The sequence below is a fragment of the Sorex araneus genome, chromosome 10, assembly GCF_027595985.1.
Source record: "Sorex araneus isolate mSorAra2 chromosome 10, mSorAra2.pri, whole genome shotgun sequence".
In the NCBI taxonomy this organism is placed as follows: domain Eukaryota; kingdom Metazoa; phylum Chordata; class Mammalia; order Eulipotyphla; family Soricidae; genus Sorex; species Sorex araneus.
In genome coordinates this window covers 40,604,283-40,630,098 of record NC_073311.1, presented here as the reverse complement: position 1 = coordinate 40,630,098, position 25,816 = coordinate 40,604,283, and the positions used below count along the sequence as shown (strand labels likewise).

The 25,816-nt window shown below is 40.3% G+C and overlaps 1 protein-coding gene across 18 annotated transcripts in view; it reads left to right on the top strand.

Annotated features, from left to right (window-relative positions):
* ANKS1B (ankyrin repeat and sterile alpha motif domain containing 1B) overlaps window positions 1-25,816 on the top strand; it is a 1,196,591-nt gene that overhangs the window by 1,102,953 nt on the left and 67,822 nt on the right. For 13 of the 18 annotated variants that reach the window (XM_055118586.1, XM_055118589.1, XM_055118583.1 and 10 more), the window contains 2 exons: window positions 9,095-9,202; window positions 11,248-11,427. In XM_055118586.1, the coding sequence (XP_054974561.1) occupies window positions 9,095-9,202; window positions 11,248-11,427 (288 nt within the window). The remainder of the gene's footprint in view (window positions 1-9,094; window positions 9,203-11,247; window positions 11,428-25,816) is intronic. The other 5 variants (XM_055118591.1, XM_055118588.1, XM_055118600.1 and 2 more) reach the window with 2 other exon arrangements.

The window sequence follows — 25,816 nt, the reverse complement described above, 5'->3', positions numbered from 1 at the left end:
ATGGTATCACCCTGCCGAACCCCTCTCTTTACGTCAATGATCACTTCCTTGTAGAATGGTGAGATCCTGGTGGTGAATCCGTAATAGAGCTCGAGGAGGAGGAATATATACACATATATATATGTACATATACATATATATATCCCTTTATGATGTTGTGTTGCATGGCTGTTTTGTGGCCGCACAGTCTAGGAATATGTTCACTCATGTGTGAGGCTCAGCTGAGCATGTGGAAAGTGGCCTGAAGTATGGCAGGCAGGGGTTGGGTAGTGGAGGTCAGCTGCCGGAGCTGGGTTCTTTGGGGCAGGGAGTGCTCTCACCCGTCCCCCTCTGGGGCACCGTGAGTGTAAACAGCCTGGCGTGGAGTCTGGTGGCATGGTTATGGGGACCTCATTTTATGCTCCCTTCCGGGAGAAGTAGCCCTGAGTTCTGGAGGGTGGCCGATGAGGAGATTATCTGGTGCCGGCTGGAGGTGGCTTATGGGTGTGATCCCTGGGTTGCCCTAGATTGGGGGAAGCAGGCAGAGGATCTCTGCTCCAGTTTGAGCCCAGAGTCCAAGATCACAAACTTTAGCATTACTGAACTATCCTATCAAATTACAAGAAAAAAATTGTATGCACTGATTTTCTGTATTGCTGTGACACATATTCTGATTTGAGCTATTCAGTACAAGAGGAATGTTACAGTGTCTAGCAGAATTCCTACAGCAAATCCAGAAACACAAGTGACATATTACAGCATTGTCACTCACATAGTTGTTCACCTATTGTTGGGATGTGCAGCAAGATATCCAAAATTGTCGCATTTAATTGATATTGGAGAATATCCCTAGAAGCAGCTATTCCTCTGATGAATGGATTCTAATCTGCCACAGGCTGTGTTGTCTCAACAATATTCCTTGCCTTTGACCCGCATTTCTCATGATAGCAGTAATAAAAGCAACCATTAAGAAAACATGCAATAACTTTTATTTCTTATATATTGAAATTCAGCAGTTAGAGGAACATTCTTATGCTCATGTGTATAATAATTTTTCTCAGTTAATGGTTTGACATTGTAGTTCTTTGTACCTAATTTCTCTGAGTTTCCCCTTTGAATCTTCAAAGAATGTGTGGCAGAAACTCAATAATGTTTTTTTCAGTTGAATTGAATTATGTCAACTTTTCAAAATAATCAAATCCCCAATATGTTACCTTTATTCCTCTTGGGCGCCTTTTTACATGCAGTTAACTTACAAGCAGTAATGAAAACCATAGATTTCCTCTATAGTATAATAACTACTACTCTATCCTTTTGAAAACTGAAGGTTTACTATCTGATTAGTCATCAGTTAGAGGATACACGACTTCCCTATCTGCTTGCAATGATGATGAATGTTAAGCAGTTTTCTCAAGGCAAACACAATTGCTTTTGGACTTCACTTTTCCAAAATGACTTTCTCTGTAATATTCTTTCTATTGTCCATCTGTTGTATTTTTTAATGTTAACTTGGGAGTTTTAAAGCTAAATATCACCTACCTTCCTACTTTAATCCAAATTTTCAGTTTGGATTAAATTATCCAATTTGGATTAAATCTTGGACTATGAAGATTCCCAATGCTTTGCTTACATATGTATTTCAGCGGATTTTTATAATGTCCTGCCTAAGATCTTTTGGTTTGTAGTTTTATGTATTCGAGATCAAATATGAATACTTTGAATATAACTCAAAATAAAACAACACCATTTGTTTATATGCAGTTAACCTAACAAGCAGTAATTAAAAACAATAGAATTTCCCTCTACTATAATAACTGTTATTCTATTTTTTGTTATTTACTATCTGATTAGTCATTAGTAATAGATATAGCCAGTAGTTAGGTACAGGTATAGTCGATAGTTCAGCTGAGACAAAAATATATTAAGATTCACGTGGGGATGCTAAAGAATAGGTTAAAAAGTGGTCTAAGAGCCAGAGAAGTTGTACACTGTGTAAGATATTTGCCTTGCATGTGGCTGACCCAAGTTGAGACCCCAGTATAATTACAGTGACCCAAAACCTACCAAGTGTGATCCCTGAGCATAGAGTGAGGATTAAACCTTGATCACAGTTAGTTTGATCACACTAACCATCTAAAAAAAACTTTAAAAGTAAATTTTTCAATTTATTGAGATTATGTAATTTACAATACTGTTGATGGTTTTCCTTGTACATTATTCCAACACCACGTCCATTACCAGTGTGCCCACCTCCCTTCTCCAAGGACTCCAGTGTCCCTCTCTTTCAACTCCCACCATACCAACTCAGTTCTGTGGATGTGTACTCCCATTGTGTTACCTTTGGCCCTTTGTTGCTGCCTTTCTGTGTATCTTTAAGTCCCACATATGAGAGATAATTCTGTATCTATCTGTTTCCTCTGACTTCACTCAATGTGACATCCTCAAGTTCCATCCATGTTGAGATAAATTGCATGATTGTATTCTTTCTTAGAACTTTCTTAGAGGATTTTATTATGTGTATATATACTACAACTTCTAAGTCCATTCATCTGGAATTGGGCATTTGTGTAGTTTCCGTACCTTGCCTATTGTATTAAGCTCTGTGATGAACTTAGGTGTGCATATATTGTGCATATATCTTTTCTAATTAATGTGTGTTAATGTGTTTGTGGGGTAGATGTGGTATCATTGGGTTGTATTAGAGTTCTATTCATATTTTTGGAGAGGTTTCCATATTGCTAAGGAGCATATTTAAACCTAGACTATAAAACTAGTTAGCAAGATGACCATACACAAGTTACTCAGTAGGTCTAAGTCCCAGGTATTGTATCTCTAAAATGGGTTGAGACGCATGCATTTCCCAAAAGGAGAAAGAGAAAGAAGAAAAGTGCTGCCATAGAGGCAGGCATGGGATGGGGGCTGGGGGGTTATGGGAGGAAGCCTGGTGACACCGGTCGCTGGGAAATGTACACTGGTGGAGGGATGGGTGTTGGAATACTGGATGACTGAAATCCAATTATTAACAACTTTGTAAAAAGAATAATAATTAAATTAAATTAAATTAATAAATAAATAAAGTGGGTTGAGAGTAATAATGTTAATAATATTTCAAGTAGTAGATAAGATTTTATACATATATGTGGTATCCTTAGGATAGTTTCTAGCAGAACTATAGCAAGGAACTAAATATATAGTCAATGATAGTCATCATTATTTATCTTCTTTAATTTGGGAACTATTATTTCTAATAAATAACAGGAGTTATGTAATTTTCTTGACATGAATTTTCACAGTGTGTTAAGGTGTTTATTCTGTCTGTCTCTCTAACCTCTCCTGGGTATGGAGATAGCAGCATTGAAAACTCCTGTGTAGATAAGTGCTTTTGTGTACTGCCTATCAGAGATTAAAGCATGTACAGAAGATAATTGCACCTAGATAATTGCACCTATTCTTTTTAGTTTAGGATCATCATCAAACTAACAGCTAGAGGCCAGACCCAGTCCTACCCACACATGTCACTTCAGTGAAGGTATTTCCAGCATTATTCAAGTCTCTTCATGCAAAACCAGGATTTTTTTGGACATAATTAGCTTTATGAAAACAGCTCAGTCCCTGCTTTTCTGGATCTAGATTGACATGTGTGCTTTTGGTCCCCTACCTATAATAAGCACATTGTGACCGTTGCATGTTCCTCATGCCAGACACTGTGACTAGTCTCACAGTTTCACTCTTTACCCTCCCACAATTTGAGATTGGCCATCACTCAGTTGCGTTATAGGTGAGAAAAGAGGGTGGGAAAGGGGTGTGTGTGTAATACCAGGGATATTGGTGGTGGGGAATGTGCACTGGTGGAGGGATAGGTGTTTGATCATTGTGTGATTTGTAACCCAAACATGAAAGCTTGCAACTATCTCATGGTGATTCAATAAAATTTAAAAACAGATGAAAGAGAGAGAGAGAGAAATCAAAGGAGTTAGATAACTTGCTCCAGCTTGAACTGTGGAAGAATAAACCAAACGCAGCAAAAAAGATCACACTAGCTCCATTTGCCACAGTGATTTGTTATTTAGTGTCAGTTATTTGTCAAAATAATTTTGAATGTGTTTATTCCTATAAAAACATGTCTTGGCAAGACTCAAAAGCTCAAGTGTAAAATCATGACATGGGGTCAGAGAGAGAGAGAGAGAGAGAGAGAGAGAGAGAGAGAGAGAGAGAGAGAGAGAGAGGAGCAGGTAAGACACGTTCAGCTCCTCTTCCCTGTTGGAAGATAGGCAGTGTGGGTTTCGTGAGAGAGAATTTATATTAAATTGAGGCCTGTAGCAAAATAACTAAGAATTAAACAGGATAAGAAACTATAATCATTTTATTATTGATATGGGTGCCTCCCAATTAGTGCCTAGGGGACCTGGAGGCCACTCCTGGCATTTCTTGGCTAACTGATAAAATGCCAGAGTCCTGGGGTGCCAGGGATCAAGAGGGCCATCTTAGTAATGATTGGAGTCCCCAGGAACACACCCAGTGATGCTTATGGGATGTCAGAGCTACATCCAGTGATGCTTCAGTGACCACATGGTGCTGAGACTTAAAACAAGTTCAGATGCATGCAAGATATGCATGCAAGCTCCACTATCTCTCTGATCCAATGTAGTGATTTTAGATTTGCAAAATACACTTGAAAAGATAATTTTATATTTTTTTGAAATTTTTTAAAAAGGTTTTTATCCTGATGCTTAACAAAAAGAAATACAAGAATGTACGTAAGAGCTGAAGCGATAGTGCAGCAGATAGAGCACTTGCCTTGCATGCAGTCAACCAAGGATCAATCCCCAGCATCCTGTATGGCCCCTGAGTCCCACCAGGAGTGATTCCTTTAGTGCAGAGCCAGGAGTAAGCCCTAAGCAAAACAGTGTATGCCACCCTCCAAAAAAAGAAGACGATGAAGAAGAAGGAGAATATAAGTGCATTTCTCTGGATTATATAAATAGTTGCTACCTGCATTGAGACATGCTTATCTAGCAGATTTACAAATCATCTGAAAGAAGTAAATAATGAAATCCCACTCTTTCAAAAACTGTCAAGCTCCTCCAGGTAGTGAAATGCCAAACTGGCTAATTAAATGCAGAAATATAACGCAGGACTCTGGGAGTGGGCAGGGAGATAGCAGATGGACTTCTGCATGGGCATCTGTAAGATAAGGAATGTAAGGAGAAATCATTCAAGCCCCCTTTCCAAGATTAAAGGGCTTTGAACTATCAACTATGACATGAGATGTTTATAGCCAACTTTTGGTGGGGGGAGGGGGGTGTTGGGGGGCATATGGGGGCCTTGCTAGTTATTTCTAATGCAGCTGAAAGGACAGCCAGAAATCAAAAGCACTTAGGAAGGGCATTTAAGGCTAGGGGGGAGGGCGGTAACATTAAGAGCAGAAAATAATGTTGCTAATTCCATGGTTTATTTATACCTGGAATATTGTGAGCATTTTGTTTCCTGGTTCTCTTATACATGGAATATTGTGGACAATCTGTAATAGGGCAGGAGAAGGTGTAGCAGAAGTCACCTAAACTGATCTGTGGGGAAGAGAACCTGCTTTGTGAAAGCAAACTGCACAGATAAAGATTCAGCAATCTGGAAAGAGGAAGGTTTTCTCAAAGCCTAGGGATAGGTTGCATGTAGACATTCATCTTTATTAGCATTTCCCTGCCACTAACAGGCATGGATCAAGAATGGACATAAAAAGGAAAAGGGCAAAATACTAGTTTAAAATGGAAATCAGCTTAGGCAATAGGCTAACTCCCAAACAGGCAGACAGGCTCACTGACAAACAGGTAGACAGGCTAACTGATAAAGGCCAACCGGCCAGGTAAATAAAAATTCAAGATGGCACAGTGTGAACGCCAGAGAAATGCCCAATTTTCCCTCTTACAACTTGGAAATAAGGCTGAGAGGACTCGGGTGGTAGAGCACATACCTAGCATGTGTGAGACCCTGATTTAGTCCCCAGCACCACATCCCCCTGCTCCCAGTGCTGCCTGGGAGAGCCCCAATTAAAAAAACACTGTCAAATACTTGAAAAGTGATGACTTTTGAAAATATTATTTACATAATGGCAACAGAACTGAACTTACTGGGTTCACGGGGATCGATGGAGGTGAATGGGTGGAATGGCCATCCATTGGGAGGGGATACTCTGGTGGAGGGCCAGAGAGTTGGAACAATGTATGCATGAAAACAGTATCATTAAGAAGAATTAAAAATTAAACTAAAATCCTAAGAAATTAAAAATTTTTAAATGAAATCTCCATAGGGGTAATATACTTTCGGAACTGGCTCTCCGGCAAGAGTTGTCTTATCCGCTCATTTCTTATGGGCAGGGAAGGGGTAAATACTGCTTTAATGAATATATTTTAATATGTTGTTAAAAGTCAGTATTTGGAGATATGTCCCCAAGTTTTCACTTTGCTTTGGGGTAAAACAAGTTTTGAAATTAGGCAAGCCTATTTAAATTCTGTAACCAACACATTTGGGTAACTTTGTTGCCCAGAATCTCACTCTCATCATCTGTATATCAAGAAGAATCCTTCCAATGAGGGTTATTGGTAGGATAGAAGAGTGGTAGCATTTGTAAGACCTCAAACAGAGTAGGGACTGGAGCTGTCTGCGAGACCTGGTGTCTTTGTCATATCTTCTGTAGTGTCTTTTGTAGAACTGTGAGTCTCAAAATCCCTCCTGGGGATACTGAGTCTCCTGCAAAAGACAGTGCTCGAGGGGTTAGAGATAATACAGTGGTAGGGGGGTTGCTTTGCATGTGGTTAACCCAGGTTTGATCCCCAGCACCCCATATGGTTCCCTGAAGCCACACCAGGAGGAATCCTGAGCATAGAGCCAGTTTTTCTGTGAGGTCACACATAATACCCAGAAGTATGATATGTTTCTGCAGGGCACCAAAGGGGTGAAACCAGTAAGGCCTAAGCTGGTTAGAACCATATGAAAGGACCAAATTACTTATAAACAACCCTCAATTTCACTATATGCTCATTATATTAATTTTTTAAAAAATAGACCCAATGGTGCCATGGCAGTTACATTTACCTTGATTACCTCTGGAAGCATCAAAACATGGTTAAAATCTGAGTGGTGTTTTGAGGCCAGAGAGATAGTACAGTGGGTCAGACTTGCCTTGCTCACAGCTCATCTGGGTTTGATTCCCAATATCCGGCATGTTCCCCCTACGCCTACCAGGAGTGATCCCTAAGCACAGAACCAGGACTAAGCCCTGAGCACAGCTAGGTGTGACCCCACCTCTCCCCCCGCAGAAAGAAGATAGTGCTTTATTTTAATCCTACTTGCTATTTTCTATATTAGTAGTCTGTCTTTCCTATTTGTTGAGCCCCTAACACTTTAAATAGGATTTGGCAATGGGGCGAGGGGGGTGCATACATAGAAATAAAGATATACTAGGACCCTGCTCTCAAGAGGTCTTCCTGGAGAGAACAGTGTATAAAATCTAAACATATAAAATTATTTCAGAAAACCGTTAAAAGGATCATAGGGTAGCTCACGAGGACAGTTCTTTTGAGGAGTGGGTGGGGAGATGCGGAGGCACGGGGAAGTTGAAGGTGATTCAAGCATATGGAGAGACAGAAGTAGAAGCCCGGAGGCAAGAATGAGTATGGTTTGTTGTAGGGTAAAACAGATCAGGGCTTAAAGCTTTCGTTCTTCCCCAGGAGTCCAGGTTCTTGACTTTGCCACAGGAAAAAAAAATTTAAGAGCAAACCGAAAAAATAATACAGGAAGCAGTTTACGAAAGCAACGTATACATTAAAGAATCAGAGTGTAAGCATAGCCTAGTGGGAGTAGCATTGTATTGAGATAAATCATTTCTTATAAGCTAGAGTACACACTAGTGTCAGAATGCATGCGTAACTCTCAAGGATATAGCTTTGTTTCTACAAAACTTTTGAGGTTATATAGATTACAAATGGGGAGAAACAATACGGTGAAAATATGCATCAGATTTCAGAAAACAGGGAGGTTGGGAGGCAGGGAATGATGATTGCTCAGAGGCAAAGCACCACTCAGATATTGTTTGGTTGGGGGCCACACCCAGCCTGCCCAGACCTTACGCCTGGTTCTGTGCTCAAGGATTATTCTTGGTAGACTCGAGGGACTGTAAGGGGTGCTGGGAAGCAAACCCAGATCAGCTCTAAGCAAGGCAAGCGCCTTACCCTTTGTACTATCTCTCTAGCCCCAAAGCATCACTCAGATTTTAACCACGTTTGGATGTTTCTAGAGGTAACCAAAGTAAATGTAACTACCATGGAACCATTGGGTCTGATTTTTTTTAATTAATATAATGAGTATATGGTGAAATTGAGGGTTATCTATAAGTGACTTGGCCCTTTCATCTGGTTCTAACCGGCTTAGTCCTTACTGGTTTCACCCCTTTGGTGCCCTACATTTGTAACTCATTAGTTTTGATGGCAGAAACATAATCATACTTCTGGACATTATGTGTGGGTTCACAAGAAAACCCTGATCAAGGATGGAAACTGATCAGAGATGCAAATGGGAGGTGATTGAGATTAGCATGTTAAAGGATAGGTTACAGCATTCCTTGTCTTGGTATAGATGTTTACGTAAGATATAAGCAGAACCTTGTAGATTGTTAAGCTCTGTGGTGTCTTCATCAAAGACTTTTTTTTTTTTCAAAAAAGGGAGAGTTTTCTGCGCAGCAGGTGACTTTGTGGAAAGTGGAACTCTCTAGCACATGGATGATACTAAGGGAAATAATAGTATATGCCAAAACTATAACAAATAATGGGCGTGGGATGGGAGGGAAGGACTATTGGACCAAAGTGGACAAAGGGGTGGGAGCAGGTCATGGGTGCTTAGTGATGTGAAGGGGTAGTATCTTTGTGCATCAATACCAGAAACTTGAACACTACTGTAACCCTGTCATTGAAGTAATAGATAGACAGACAGATAAATGATAGATATTTTGTGTATATATATAATGTAAATATAATGTGTGTACATATTTTCTCACACCATCTTTTAGGACAAATGACAGTTATTTTTCTGTTGAAATATTAAACCTTAATATATTTCATTTCAGGTTTTAAAAATCAGTTTGATTGGCCACAGGAAACGTATTTTGGCATCTCTGGGAGACAGGCTGCACGAGGATCCTCCCCAGAAGCCCCCACGCTCCATCACCCTCAGGGTAAGCACCCAGCATCTATGTTCCTTTTGTTCTCCAATCTTATCCTGAAACAGTTTTTTTTGTGTGGTAAAATAAAAATGACCAAAGCAATGGATCAGGAAGTACAAGCTGTTTTCCAGAGAGCTTACTTTATCATCAGATAAATCAACTGACTTTGATTGTGCTTTATAAGGTTTATTTTCTTCCCCTGCATTGGAGAAATGTGTATTTTTGAGATTCAGATGTACTTTTCACCAACCACATTTAAAGAAAGAACTTTTGTCCCGTCTACATAAGATAGAAAATGATTCTCTGCCAAATTCCTCAGACCCACATATAGAAAATACACCAAAGACCATCATTAAGAGCCATTAAAAATTATCCTCAGGTCTTTATTTTTTTGAAGAAATGAAAATTTGAAGAAGAGTGAAAATTGTCCTACTTTGAGCATTAAGAATAGAGAAGCTGCTGAATTAGCTATTTCGGCACATTTTAGACATGAAGATGAGGGAGAAAACCTAAAGCATAACTGTGAAAGGGAGGGGAAAATAAAGGAAAGAGAGAGGGAAGGAAAGAACAGAGGAAAAGTGAGAGAGACAATTCCCAGACAAAATGACAGTGGGAAAGAGAACCCACAGTTGCTGAACTTTTAAAAAAAAAATTTTTTTTTTTAATCCTTCAAAAAGCTAGAGCTCTATGACCAGTTGAAGAACTCCAGCTCCATTCTATATTTCGACCCATGCTTGCTTGGTTTTGTCAATTCCCTTTTAACAAGTGTCAGAAAAGTGGCAATAATGAGCACTAGCAATGGCACTTAGATGGAGCTGCCAGCAATAAAATGCTGTGGAACACCCCTTATCAGGGAAGTCCAGCAAGCAGCACCAAGGCTGACAAAGCTAGCGGGGGGGGGGGGGGGGGGGGGGGAGGGGGTCATGCAGGAAGGGAGTTGTTAGGATTTTCATCTGATTATCTTTTAAAGGAGAAGAAAAACACATAAAGATTTTAGGAGATGCAGTGAAAGGTGCCATGGGGAAAATTGATTAGGGGGAGAATTGGGATGCACTGAGAAATTTGGAGAATAGTTGAGTGGTTTGGGACTAGTGAAAGTAGATATGGGACCTAATTTTCTCCTTCAGTAAGAGGAGACTCAAATAAATTGTGAAGAGAAATGAGGATAGACTGTAATTGTTGTCTTGCCTTCACTTGGCTACAGAAGGGAAGAGAGATTTGAGCACCAACTGGGTAGCCACCCTAATATAACTCGAGAGGAGTAATTTCCTGCTACTTAATTTAATCTTTCCTTCCTCTTCTGACTTTCCCTCTGGCTCCCTCGAAGATATTTAAGGGAACCACAAACAGATCAAAAACAGAGATTTCCAGGAAAAGGTGCAGGACGTTCGTCTGTCAGGGGGTGGCCAGAGCAAGGGGGGTTTCAGAACATCAATTCTGTCCAATCCTCCTCTAACGTGCAAACACAGAAGCCCCGCATCGGGCATGAATAACCTTACTTCGAGCCAGTTTCCCTCAGCTTGAGTTGTCTTTGCCGTTGAAATGCATCCTCTGTCATTATATGCATGGCTCTGCAGTCTGTGCGTGTGACATGCTGTTTCCATATCGTGTCCTCTCTCCTGCCTGATTGCCAGACCACTCTTGGATGGAGGATCAAGAGCCACTAGGCCCCATCCTAGCTTTCACCCTAGTGAGGAGCGACTGTCTACCTGAAGACACAATTTCTTCTCCTGTAAACATACTCAAGAGTGTCGGGGACACCCACCACAGATGTGCTTCTCTCTTTTGCTGTCATCCAATACTGGTTCAGAAAACAGAGACTGATGCTTTCTACTTTAACTCTTTGGAAAAAAAAAATGTTGGGGAGTGGCGGGGGGGGGGCAAGTACTGGCTGGATTGGGCCATTCATAAAATGGTGGGATGTCATCATTCCCTGGCAATTGATGCAAAAGTGACTCCCCACGCCCCACAGTGTGTCTTGTCAGTATTTCACAATTTTGAAACCAAAGGTCAGCCACGAGAACATGGTATTTATTTCATGATGTATTTCCATTCAGGAACCCAGTGGTAATCACACTCCTCCTCAGTTGTCTCCATCACTTAGCCAAAGCACTTACACCACTGGTGGCTCCCTAGACGTTCCTCACATTATCATGCAGGGCGATGCAAGGAGGAGACGAAATGAAAACTACTTTGATGATATTCCCCGATCAAAACTGGAGAGGCAGATGGCTCAGGTAAGGTATCAAAAGCCTCTGTGATGTTTATGCCTTTCACCCATATCAAGTGATGCATTTTAGTACTGAACAATAAGCTTATAATGAATGCTGACTGTTCAACCCTAACTGGAATTTTATCATTTTATTCCATTGCCTTCCTTCCGTAGACTGAACTAGACTGAAACATATACACCAATCTTTTGTATTGGTTGCTACTAAAGAAATTATGTCTTAGTTTATTGAACCTAGCAAGTCTTTGCTCTAAACGCAGTAATGCTGCATAAGAACCAACTCACAATGAGAACAAATCCTGAAAGTCTATATTATAAATTGTAACTTGGTTGGGCAACAGGGCAGAAGCCAGGGGGAACTGCTAACACCATGTAATAAGAATTTTCTTCCAAGTTGGCACATTTGTACAGAATTGCACTATTGGGTTAGTTGCAGTGTCCCCTCTTGTTACCTTGAAAATGGTGATGCTGATTGACACCATTTTTAGCAGAACCAAAAAAGACAGCTCTTTTCAGACTTCCCCTATTTGGGGTTAGGCTATCTATGTCTAGGCTTTCTGCAGATAACTCTTAGCAACTTGAGTCAGCCATAACCATCCACTGGCACTGTCGTTATTGCACATTCTGCTGGACAGCTAAGTCTGCAACCTCACCCTGAGATTGATTGTGACATGGGTTTTTTGACAACTATTGGCAAAGTCAACCCTTCTCATCCTCATTCCAGGTTCAGATGATGTGTTAAGAGAACTTCTTTCTACCTCCCACACCTAAGATGAGAATCTCAAGGTGAAAATTTGACTGTAATTGCTTTGCCTTGGTTGTTAAACATTTCTCTCAACTGTTTGGTGAGATTCTGTTTTTAAAAGCCTTTGGTAAATATTCCATGCTTCAGCAGACAAAAGAAAAATATGAAGAGAATATTCTGGAAAGCATGGCATTCTGCCTTCAAATGCCCTGGAGAGAGGGGGCATGGGATAATATGTCTCCTTTCAGCATTCTCAATATTGAATTGTTCTCAGGGTTCTCTGTGCAGAGAATGACAATGTTGGGATTATGGAGAATCTTTTATTGACAGGATACAGCAAATGCAGGAGAGACAAGAAAAGAATTATTTTCCCCTTTTCTTTTGTTAGGTGTTGTCTTTTAATCCTTATTATTTGTACTGATGTCCTTTTAAATATAGAGCCTGAAAGCTATTTTTCTCTAAATTTTCATATATTTTCCTGCTATTTGTTCATAATTGTGGATCGCATATATAGTTAAATTTCTCTACTGAAAGCTTGTTAGAGACATGATTTATTTTAACCTTGAACCATGTAGTCTTTACGTATTAATAAACTGGGTCTTTGCTGAACCTTTTCTTCCATGGATAAAGGAGGATTGTTGGTTAATGAGCATTCACTAATGTTAACTGCCAACTTCAGCAATACAATAACCTATCTGGGCTGATTATCTAATGAAATTTGTCCACATAGTGCAAGTTTTTCAAAGAGGAATCGATTATTCTTCTGCCTATGTAATCTCAGAAGATTGCTGGAGAGATTGTCTAGCTTACTGTCTTCCTACGATTTACAAGCTAAGGACTGTAGAACCTTTAATACAGGTCTTTTTTCCTCTAACCCAGTCTGACCCTTGAAAAAATTAAATGAACTTTCTCTGGCCAGGTGAGAAAGTTCCCAAGCAAAAGATAAGTAAGATGAGCAGAGGGAAGGGAGGTAGTAAGCTCTAGGCTGTGTGCATGTGCTAATTTACCTCACGTGTACAACTCTCAATGATTTATGTGAACACAGGCCTCCATCAGCTACGAGGAGCTTATTAGAAGCTTTTTCAAGTCTGCTGCTCCGAACAGCACCTATGCTGCAGAGAAAGTAGGAATCTAATCAATTGGTAAAAGGCATTTTGAATTGCAACTCAATGGTCTGTTAATTGCTCCTTTTCATTTGTTCGTTTTTTAAAAATGTGTCCTAGTCTGATAATATGAAAAAGTGACAAAATGAGCCTGCTCTTACCTCTTTAAAAACGGTGTCATGTCAAGGTTTTAATCTGTTGAAGTCTGGAATACTTGGTAACTTGTATTTGAACAATTTTGTTTGTGTGTCTTTTCCCACTACACAAAAGCTCAGTTGGGTTTTTCCCTCCTTTTATTCTATCTTTTGGGAGAATATTTTTGAAATCCGTTTTTAACCACCTATCATACACTCTCTGGACTATGTTCTTCCCTAAGTCATGTGTTCAGCCAATAATGCTGGAGCTCCCTAAAGACTTAAATCAGCCATTCTGGCTCCTCTAAGCAAGCAGCCAGTTATCCTCCTTCCAGCCTAGACCTCAGACTCTGCAAATCTGTTCCAAAGGGTCTTTCGCAGGGGGCTGGCTGCTGTTGGGTTTCTGTGTGCCTCGCCAGTATGTTTCCCATGAAGACACACAAGTCATTTTTAGCCTTGCTGTCTTGTTTGCTAAAATAAAGGAAAATGGATTAAGAGAAAATCATTCAGACAGCTCCATGTCCTCAAGATCCTCCTACTTCTTTCAAATTATCTGAGTCCCTGCCAGATTTTTAAGTTTTAGCCACAGATAAGAAAGCTGACATTCTGGGTGGCTGCAGTAATTCATAGTTTTGCCTTCTTAAGGTCTGCGTAACAAATGTTTGGAAATGCTTTGCTTCACTTGGGCAAGCCTTGCTTAACATTAAATTGAGATACATTTGATGTCCATTGCACCTATGAAGTTTGTTTGCTGGCAAATAGTCTCTAAAAGGTAATTCTGGGATAGTGCTTAATTGTTTTCAGTTAAATGATAGAACCTGTGTTTAGAATTCCTATCTTGGAATACAGGGGATTGGTAAATATTGTGGCAGTTATTTTGTTACTTGCTTACATTCTGATATAAGCAATCTTCTGGCTTCCATTTGTCTTAAATGTATGTGAGAAACAAAATTGAATTCAACACTAAACATTTTTTAAACCACTGGAAGTAGTGATGTAAATACATATAAGCAGTGGGGTTCCCCTCATGCTGAAAACATAACAGTTCTACCCTGTAATTCTAATTCGGGCTCATTACCTCAGAAGTTCTGAAACCCTCCCTTTTCCATACCCCTAATAAATAAATGTGGTATTCATGTTTGTGTATACGTATGAGATATCACATTTTTTTCTAAACCTTCTTATAGATCTTTCAAAATTTCAAAGCTCTTTGTCTCCAGAGTACTCCACACAATTGTCCACATGCATCTAGTTCATGGAAAGCAAACTTAAGTTGACATTCTATGAAGATGAGAGAGTAAATGCAAATATGCAAAACATATTAAGAGAAAAAGTATTTCTAGCATTTAGGGTCTAAGCATAAGCTTTAGAAATTTTACTTAATGATGTTCAGAAGTCAAAGTGCTCTTTAAAAATGAGTAATAAAGGGGAGTGATGGAATTATTAAAGTTGAGGGACTACATTCTCCAACGTTACCCCCCCAAAAAAAAGGAAAGAAGAAAGAAAAAGAGTTTCTCAGCGTGAAATTTGTAACCATTTATGGAAGATATTCATTTTTAGAAAACATGAAGAATAAAATACTTGTCTTCATAAAATGTTTTTAAAACTCCTAAACAGTGAGAGAAATACATAGCTTTGCACAAACTTAGCTTAAAAATAAATGAGGAAAATTTATAATGTAGAAGTCCTTGAGTTTGAGTGAAAATAAAACACCTAAATAAAGATATTTATATTTCTCAGGCCGTTGCCTTATATAATATGCACCAACTGAGAAACAATTTTCAAAATAAGAACGTTTTAGACATGTTAAAAACAGGGAGACACCACATGACTGACTTAGGCAACACACCCAGAAAGAAACCAAACCCAAACTTGCCCATGAACTGCACTGATGGCCTTGTCCGAAATGCTTCCAAATCTTGAGAAGTTCATTTAATTGAGTCTAATGTTTCTTGATCTAAACAGTACCAATAAGAAGTTTGACTAGATCAATTATGTCTTTATTTGAAAGCATTTAACATACTATATTCATTCCACGATGCTCATTCTTTTGTTCTTAGTAAAGGAGGAATCTTGGAGAAGCTTGGCCAAGACCCTCTATGTGCCTGAGAGCCCAGCTGCAGCTAGACCCCCTACAGATGGTGAGGTAGCCAGGAACCCATCCAGAACTTCAGTACCCAAAGCATTTTTAAATCTCAGGTTTTAATGGTATAAAACAGCTATGCAATGGATTTCCTCATGCTGAAATGAAGTTTTTCTAACCTATCCTTCTAAATTTGACTAATTCTCTCAGAAATCTTGATATTATCCCATTTCCACACTGCTAACAAATGTTACACTCACATTTGTATCATACCACCATAATGCAAATAGTGCTTTTGCATTTTCAAAATACTTATTCATCTGCTATTTCCTTTGGCCTTAGACCAGGTTTTCTACACAGCTATTCTACCTGATGCTATTTCTCTGTGTCCCCTGATGCTCTATGGGTTGCTTCTGCTTGATAGTGATTTAACACATTTTCCTAAGAGTACAACATAGACCAAGTTCCCATATGCTGCCATAGATTATACTTAGGCAGAACACGGATGAAAAGCACTGGTAGTTAAATGGAAACAGATTGAATCAGTTGCTGGTCATCACCATGAAATCCTCTAAAAGTACAGCAACAATGGTTATTCATTTATCTTTTAAGTAGAAACCCTCCCTGTGGATCCTTTTAGGATTTTGCTCTTCTCTCATATTTGTGGAAAGTTCTCTATATAGCTTGTGAGGTTTTCTGTATCTATAAGAAAAGATCTTGCCTATAGGGTTTCTCCAAATAGTGGGTGCTATTTTCCATGGTGCTCCTTCACTTGAAGTTTAGATTGGATTTATTTGATTGTGTGATCTATACTAACTAGGCCATGTTGTTCTTTTGAACTTCAGTTTATGTATGTGATATAATAATCAATTCAGGTATAGCATAGTGTTAGTAAGGTATTGGGTAGTTGTGATATCTTATGAAGTCTATCTTTTTGTTATAGTTTCATCTGTGCCAAGGATATATCTTCAGAGTTAAATAGAATTTTTGCTCTTTATTATTTTAATTGAATGTGTGTGAAGATTTATCAAGGAGTTTTTGCCACAATGGAGAAGGAATCCGTGTATAATAATCATCAAAATCTGAAAAAAAAGAGGATAGCTAGGATATTCTGTGCAAAGAGAGGTTACAAATGGTGTAACACAGGGTATCTTACAGTAATAACATGTTACTGCAGTTTGGCCAGATAAAATAATAAGTGAAGAATAAATTTTTCCCTTAAATGAAATTTAAAACTTATTTAAAATCCATAGTACACGAAATTGTTAGCTCAAGAAGCATGACTATCCAAAACAGCCATAAGGCAGACATTTAGCTATCCCAGGGAAGAAAGAAGGGTAGTAATTGATTCTTTTATACTTTCTCTTTCTCTGGGAGGGAAAAGCCTGTTGTTCCTAGAAATTCTCTTCACCGCTTTGGTATTTGGGGAATTTACAGAAACAGGCTTCAGAAAATAGCATAACTATGTTGGATGGAAAAGCATTTTACGAAGTCTTTTTTTCCCAAACTGATGAGTTTTTATTATGTAAAACAACATTTTTAATGCCCACTATTCAATGGCTAGTTTGGGTTTTTTTTTCATTTTGATTTTTATAACCTAACCTCTACCCCAGGGACCCAAGCTGTTCAAATTATCCTCCATAAAGGGCTAAGGAACAACTCTAATACTCAGGCACAGACACATCATATATAACAACAAAAAAAAAAAAGAACAAAAAGAAAAAGAAAAGGCGGAAGGTTAAGAATAATCTCGGTAAGCTCTTCCACCAGGACCTTCCAATTTGACAGTTTGTCAAGGTGACATGCTGACATTTCTTCAGAGAAAACTTGGGAAGTGGATGATCTCTGTACCCTGCTTCATGTCACAACCAGCATCCATTCCCAAAGGCACCATGCCAAGAAAAAAGAGAAAACATTGCTTTCATCCTAGGAATTTACACCTGATGAGATATATCACTTGTTTATTAATGGGGGCCAGTGATTGTCTCTTCTCAAATTCAAAATACATTACCCCACGTGTGGTAGCTCTGGGGTCAGAAATTCCAGTATTAGGGGCCGGAGCGATAGCACAGCGGGTAGGGCGTTTGCCTTGCACGCGGCCGACCCGGGTTCGATCCCCGGCATCCCATATGGTCCCCCAAGCACCGCCAGGAGTAATTCCTGAGTAAAAAGCCAGGAGTAAACCCTGTGCATCGCTGGGTGTGACCCAAAAAAGAAAAAAAAAAGAAATTCCAGTATTAGAGAGATGAGCATCTTGGCGGTAACAGTGAAGTGTTCCTGCCCCTACTGTCCATGAGTCTTGAAGATAATCAGGGAAGGCAGTGAGAGATTCACTCAGGTGGATGTGTTTGGACCCTGACACCTTATACATCTTGATTCTGCCATGCTCTGGTCCACCAATAATGCAAATTAGAGACCCATGATCTTGTTCTGACCATCACCAGTTATACTTCAACCCCTCCAGTCATTTTGCTAGAAAAATTCTGATGTTTTTCCATTTCCCTCAGTGTTGCTGCTTAACTAAGGGAGTGGTTCTAGTTGAAATCAGACCATGGATTTTTTTTTAAGCGTTGATAGAAAAGATCCTATTTTCAACTGAACAGATAAGGAATCTGATGATACTTAAAAATCCCATTATCAGTGAACTTGGCTTATGATATTTAATGGTCCCAGGGCTGGCTGACATTGAGCAGCTTGTACCCAGAGAGGCACCAGGCTGTGCTCTACTTGTGAAATTTTTGGAATGTTTCTCATTATAGCCAGTCCAATACTCAGGTCCATAGATCATCAGAGTTTTGGCTGTGAGAATCTAACCTTCCTAAAAATTCAAGGGTAGATGAATTCTCTAGTTCTGTTGTAGCTCTTCCTCCCAACACCATAAAAATAAAAATAAATAAATAGAAAAAAGTTTTAAATTCTAAGATAAATGGTATTGATTTCATATAATGAGATTTTTATAATACCATATTTAAAATACCAACAGGGTTTTTAAAAAAATACCATCTCCCAAATATATATCCTCCATAACCTGGAAAAAAAACCTCTAACTCAGAGCCTTATTTTTTTTCATCTAAGGAGATATTGATACCCATCTCACATCATTGTTGTGAGACACAAAGAAAGTGGTGTTTGTCAACATATTTTACAAACAAGAAAGTGTTTCACAAATGATAAAAATGCTTGGATTGTTTTGCAAAGCATTATTTCTTTGGAATAACTTATCATTTTCTTCAAGTCTATGATTTTCTACTGCAACTGGAAATAAGTGTATTTTAAAGTAAGGGAAGCAATATTTAGCTATGTTGTACAAAACTATTTCATTTTGCAGCATTGAAATCAAACTGTTACCTTTCCATTGATAAGAAAACACTTGTTCTTTAAAGTGAAAATGCTGTCACCTGCTATAGCATTATCAGTCTTATAACCTTTTCAGAGCTCTTGGTAGTGGATTTATAGATGATACCTATACCTAAACCTTTAACAGTTTATGAGTTGGTATATATCAAAATACCTAATGACATTTTGTGTTAAAATATTTTATTTCTCTTGTGACAAAATGTGTATTACCTATGTTAGGAGAAGGCCTGACTTTATCTTCAACATTTTTTAATTCTTTATGACAAATAATTAAAGGAGTAGGAGTATCCCAGATAACACAGATACTGATTGGCCCATTTACTTTATATAAGGCTACAGACTTCACGATTCCACAAGATTCTGGGATGCTCACAAGCTGAAAGAGTCTCAGATTTTCTGGAAAACAAACTGCCTGGAATAATAGGAAACATAGTGCCTGCCTAGTTTTGATATGCTAGTTCACCATCACCATCATGAGGGCCAGTATGGTTAATTGAACTTTATAATGAGGACATGGAGGCATAGCAAGTTGTTGTGGCTTATCCAAGAGTAAGACGTAGAGCTGTGAATCGAGCCCAGGCAATCTGGTTTCACAGCCTGCACCTTAGTCTCTGTGTTGGTAAGCACCTCAGGTTGTCTCTCCAAATTGGGTTCCTCCACCCATGACACATTCTAAAATATCTGGAACTGCTAAAGGCTCCACTACTATGCTTTGAATTTCTGGAAAAGTCTGCTAGTAATATTTAACACCTAATGTACATTCATAGTTAGCTGAGAATTGAACTTCTAAGATATCTTAGATAAATATTTTATTTCAAGAAAATCTTTCATTCTTAACATCCAATTGGCCATCCTTTATAAACCAGAGATAGCAAGTACTGCTTCACATAAACTCTTGTGAAATAGTATGACTCCCTTCCAGTATGAGTCCATGTTTTCAAGATGTTTGAATGCAGCAGCACAGAAATCTCTAATTCTTTCTCTGCCTTAATGGTTAGGAGATTCCTTGTTTTTCTCTTAAAAGCAAATCACTGGGGGCGTAGGAAGGACCAGGGCCAGGAAACTGTTCTTGATCCAGCCTCCACTGATAAGGAAACAATTGTTCTTTGAAATGAAAATGCGGTCACCCTCTAGGTAGCATCCCTTTTAACGCATTTGTACCTGAAAGATGCACAAGGTTGTTGAAACTGACTTCTGCAAGCACAGCCTGGATGCACTCTGTGCTGGAGCACTGTTGTCACTGGAAACATTCTGACAGAACGTGTGTCTTCTGTCAAACTGAAATCAACCTTCCTGAAGCTCCTAAGTAGTTAGCCCTCTCTTCAAAACAATGAAGAATGAATTCTCGCACTTGCTGAGAATCGTCCAAGACTAAAGACAGTTTGATGTCTTTCCTTCACTCTAGTAGGCATATTCAGCTCCTAGCCAATATCATTCTGATAAATGAAGCTGGGGACACACAACATGATTCCCCAGCTCTAGGCACTCTGCCTAGTTGATGTTCAGGCTTCATGACATTAATGTATTGTTAATTCCTGCTAAGCTTCTCTTCATCAAGGGGCCCCTTTATCAGTGGCTATGAGTTATGCAGGAAGCCTCCCTTTTCAGTGCTCAGTGTGAGGGGGGCTTTGTGTGTGTGTATGTGTGTGTGTGTGTGTGTGTGTGTGGTGCACAAATGTATATGTGCATGTGAGGGTGGGCATGCATGCTTGTGTGAGTATGTTTAACTTTAACGCAGGATTTACATTTAAATTATTTCTTCCCAGCTAAAACAGTTTTATTGTTGGTGGTCCAATTTGTAATCCAAGTTGTAATCCTAGTCGATCACTCAGTGATCCTTCTGAACTGTGTAATACACTCTTTTAAAAAGCATACCTCAGAAAAGCATGTCTTTTTTTTTCAAGTAATCATCAGTTCATTGATTTTCAGTGTTGAACAAAGTAGAATAGAGTTGAAAACCATTGAGCTTTCTAGCACACATCTCTTACTTAGGTTGCCATCACTCAAGATAATCATTCAGCTTGTTTTTCCATGTTTTCCGAAAAGACAAAATGAGGGAAAGTAAGGGTCTCAATAAACATGTTGAGAGAATGACTTAGTCCAACTACCTCTTTTTCACAGAGGCTGGAAGCATTGTTGCACATATAGTTAATAAATGGGTTTAAATAAAGAAAATGACAGCCTTGTTCCGCAGGAAAGGAGCATAATTTATATTTTTAAAAGATGTTACAGGCAGGAACAAGATTACTTTTCAAAATTAAGTTTCTCTGCAGTAATTCATGTTTTGATAAAAAGCTGATCACTGCTCTCCTGAATAAGTTAGCATTTCTGCTTCTTTTGGAGGTTCTGGAAAATGTTTATTGATGAGAGTGATTTTCAAACTTTAAGGTAGAACAAGCAGGAAAAGAAGAACTCATAGTGCAATAAACAGCATACTTCCAGACAACTTAAATTCCTTTAATATCCAGAGTATTGTGAAAGTTCAGTGCTGAAATCTGGATTATACAAATGTATTCCTTTTTTTCTGCTCCATTTTTCTGCAAAGAGATTTCATAAATAATTGTTTAATGCCAGTTAGGACTACAACTGTTATATTAGGGAATGCAGGCTATATTTCATCTCTGCATATGAATAACAGGAGTCACATACTCAATAGTTCTCTCCTAATTTGGCAACTGAAGGTCTATTTTGTATGCTGTCAGAACCAGAATCAGAGATAGCAAAGATAGGATGGAGAAAAAAACTATGAATCTAGTCTGTCGACAGGTAATATCAGAATTTATGCCATGTTGGTATTCTTATGGCTAAGCCTACTTCCTCCCCCACTTCCTAGAATGTGGGTACCAGCAATGATGGGTCTCATGTGGGGCGACCACTGCTCACCTGACTTTCCACCTCCTAAGGTGAGCAGCCTGCTGTCCAAGCATCCCCCTCCACCCCGAAGGGTAGGTCCACATCACAAAGGTGTCTGATCACAGCCCTCTTCAGAAAAGAGAAGTAATGTGAGCATCTGTGGTTTTTTTTTTTCCCTCACACTTCCCTGAAAATGAAACCCTTAATAGGAAACCACTTACAAAAAGGGTCAGCGGGGAGGTCCCTGCACTGGAGATACTCATGGTGCAGCTGAAGAGAAGAATCACCAAAGTGGAGTGTAGGACCACATTCCCATCCCATAATTTTACTAGAGGGTCGTTTCTGTGGTCCACAGAGAGGGGGCTGGAGAAATGAGATCTGGCCTGCAGTCCCCAGGAAACTCAGGAGACCGAAGGGTCTGAGTTTCTGGTCCACAGCCTTCTCGTAATATTCCCCAGCAGTACTGTGGGAGGAAGGAAGCCCCCCAGGGCGGGAGAGATCACAGAAAATGCAGGTTCCATCCCTGGGCACCACGTGGCTCCCCAAGCACTGCCAGTTGTATCACATTTCACCCACCCTTCCCATAACAAAAAGAGGCTGAGCTGTGCAGTGTGGTGCCTTGTCCGTTACCTGAGACCATCCTTGGACAGATCCCCTCTCCTTTTCTCTCTACTCAAGTCACTACTGAGGCTGCGGCTCCTGCCCTGGCTGGCTCTATGATATTCCGTTGGTCTTTGAAGCAGCCGTACTCACTCTTCTCGCTTGATTTGGCTTTATTTTAGAAGCACTCTCATGCAAGTGAGGAATGAGCTTCCATAGCCATTTAACTTGTACTCTGAACCTTTCCTGTTTCTGGTTGGATTCCTTCTGGTCTATTTCTTTCTGCGAGGTGAGGGGTGGGGCAAGCAGTGCCCATGGGACCTGGGACCAGCATTCCTCTGCCCAGTGCTGCTTGGGCACTGGGGCCCCCTCAGCAGAGCTTGGGGAAACATGCAGTGCCAGACATCAATCCCGGGTTCTCCACATAACAGCAATGGGCTCCAGCCCCTTGAGCTAACTCCCAGGCCAATTTACCCATTTCCGAACACCCCCAAATAAGGAAGAATAGTGACCGAAGAATAGAATTCTAGTAGAAGAAGAACAGACGAAACGCCTCTTCACTGTGTGTTAGGGCTAGAATAAGGCCAAAGAGGTTCACCTCTGATAGAAGCGCTGGATTCATAACTCTTTAGGACTGGGGAGATGCCCAGAGATTTGGGGAGCCTAAGGTTGGGGTTGCACAGCAGGAGCTTGTGTCAGCTTGCTCCGCTCCAAGACCCAGCCCAGACTGTTGCCCTTCTGTAAAGGCTGTCCCAGAGGGCCTGAGCCCAACCCTTCAGGCCTGGTGCCCACAACCCTCTGAGAATGATCAGCTAAAAGAAGTGGCTAATTTTCTGAGATAAGGAAAAAAAAAATAAAGCTGATGCAGAGAAGTTAGAAGGGGCTCATGGGCTGAGCACAGGCTTTGCATGCAGGAGGAAATCCCTGGTCCCTCGTGGCCTCCTGAGCACCCGGCTGGAAGTAGACCCTGAGCACCACCAGGTTCCCCAAATAAGAGGAAGCTGAGGTGGGGTGCAGGGAGGTCAAGCAGTGGTTAGGGTTCAATTCCCAGCACAGAATGGCCTCCCTTGTGGACAGGTGTAGCCCTAGAGGCCCCCTAGTCCGATAGGGGGTTCTAGCCTTGAGCAGCACCACATCCTCAAACCCTCACATTGAATCGTCAGCTGGTGTTGTTAAACCCAGCCGAGATCTCCCCAGAGGAATCACATGAAGACAAGTTGCGATGCAATAAGCAAAGGGTCTTTATTGGCTAGCTCAAGCTCGGGTCCAAGTCTCATCCAATGCAGTGGAGTATTGACAAGGACCCTGACCCCAAATCACAAGCAGTTTATAGAGGGTTCAGAGTTAAGATCAGTTTATATACTGGCCTATTTTTAGCATTGGCCTTATTACATCAGTGGTCAGCAATTGGACAGCAGGTATCAGTAACAGTTTGGAGTTCTTTCCAAGAAGGATGCAGTGACCTCTTAATACTGGCCAGATCCAACTGCCCAGTTTCTTATCCAGGTGAATTACTCAATTGGGATTTTACCAGAAACTGCAAGTCCTGCCTCAGGGAAACAGAAACTGAGTCCTAACTGAGACTTAATATTAGCTGCAGCTTGTCATGGCATCAGTTTCGCCTTCACAGTGTATCACCAGCAGTGGCTCCAGGTCTCCTGAGCACTATTTGCAGGTAGTGGGACAGTGCTGGTAGAGAAGATGATATTATAAAAAACTCAGTTTGGGGCATTCACATGAAGATTAAGTTATCCACTACACATTAAAGTGCGTGTGAAGCAGACTGCCAGGCATCCCATTCCAGAGTTCCAAGGAGAGGTCTGGGTTGGAGACAAAAATGTGGGTTGGGGCCAGATGATCTTGTATCACAAAGGAAGGGACAGGGAAAAGGTTTGAGGTTTGTTGCAGAAGAGATCCCAGGATCAGGTCGGAAGATCTAACAAAGGAAATTTAGAAAATCCCTTGACTGGGTGGGAGCCACCCAGCCAAGGAAAATGGATGTAGGATTTGGAGAATGACAGTCCCTGGGGAAAGTGGCTTTAGTAGCACGAGTTTAGGTGTGGGGAGAAGAAGAGGGATGGTGGAAACCACATATTAGGGAAGCAAGAGCCCTCTGGGGGCTGTGATGTAGGAAGAATAGAAATGGAGCGGAGTTTCAGGAGGATGTTAGGTCAAGGAAAGGAGTTGTTTGCTCTTGTGGAAGCTGTTACGGCACTTCCTATGAACATGCCATAAAGGGGGAAGCAGGTGAGGAAGGAGAGAGGGTGTATGACAAATAGCTGGGTTCCTATCAGTTGAACAGAGCAGAATCTGACTCCAGAAGAAAATCATGAGACACTAGATTATAGCTTATCATATTCTTTTTTTTTTAATTTGAATGCAAATGCTTATATTTTCTGAATTGAATTCATGGTAACCTGAGTTCCCTAATGGAAGCACAGGGGCGATTGGTGTTGGAGTTGAAGGAAATAAACATAGGAGAAAGGTCTGAGCTAAATGGAACACATGCTTTCAAAGGTATGCTAACTTCACGATCAAGGAAATAAACACTAAATTATTGACAATGTCTCAGTTACAGCTTGATTTAGCTCCCATTATTTGCATTCCATCATGATTCAGGGTGAGAGAGATGAAATTAGCCTTTTCAGTACAAGTGGTAAAGAGATTACAAGAAAATTAATAAGCAAATGGAACTGCAAAAGGAGGTTAACACCCCTTGACAGAACTGTTTCCAAGCTCTTTCAAGCAGCCTTTTAACAGATAGATGTGCTGACAAATGTTCCTTCTCACTGCCATAAAGTTGGCAGCCAACTTTCTGCTGTTATCAGGAAAAATAAAAACTCTTCTCAGGAGAAGTCTGCAAGGTTAATTTCCAAGTGTGTCGGGCAGTACCAGTCCCACTTTATTAAAGACACAGTGCAATAGCAGGGCAAGCCAACTATAAATGGAAAGAAACCACAGTAATTGATGCACTACAGTGTTTCACTATTTACTGAGAAGTAGGTGTTGTGCTGGTGTGAGCCGAGAATGAACAGAGAGAGAGACAGAGAGAGACAGCTCAGGATAGGATAGTGAGTTTATTAGAGGCTCAGCACTGAGAACCCCAAGTCAGAAGAGAAAGAGACTTGGAGGGTCTTATTTGTTGACAGGGTCTCTCTTTTATCCTCTAAAGGTGGGCTACAATCTATGTACATTCTTATCAGTCAAACAGGGGATACTGAGGCAATAAGTGAAAGAGAAACAACCAATGCATCGTTCGCAGATCAGACGGCCTTCAGGTGCTCAAAAGAAAAACAGTCAGTGTTGTTATCTCTTGCCCATTTTTGGTGCGGCCTTCAGGTACCATCTCCCATGCACTTCCATAAATCTGTCGGGCCCAGTGTGCTCCCATTAATCTGGTGGGCCCTTAACTCAGTTAACTGGGATCATAAAAGGAATGCTTCTCCCGCCCTTCTCTTGTTTAACTTAGAGGGTCAGTTTCAGTTTTCCAGTCCCCATCACATTTTCTTAATTTTCAATAC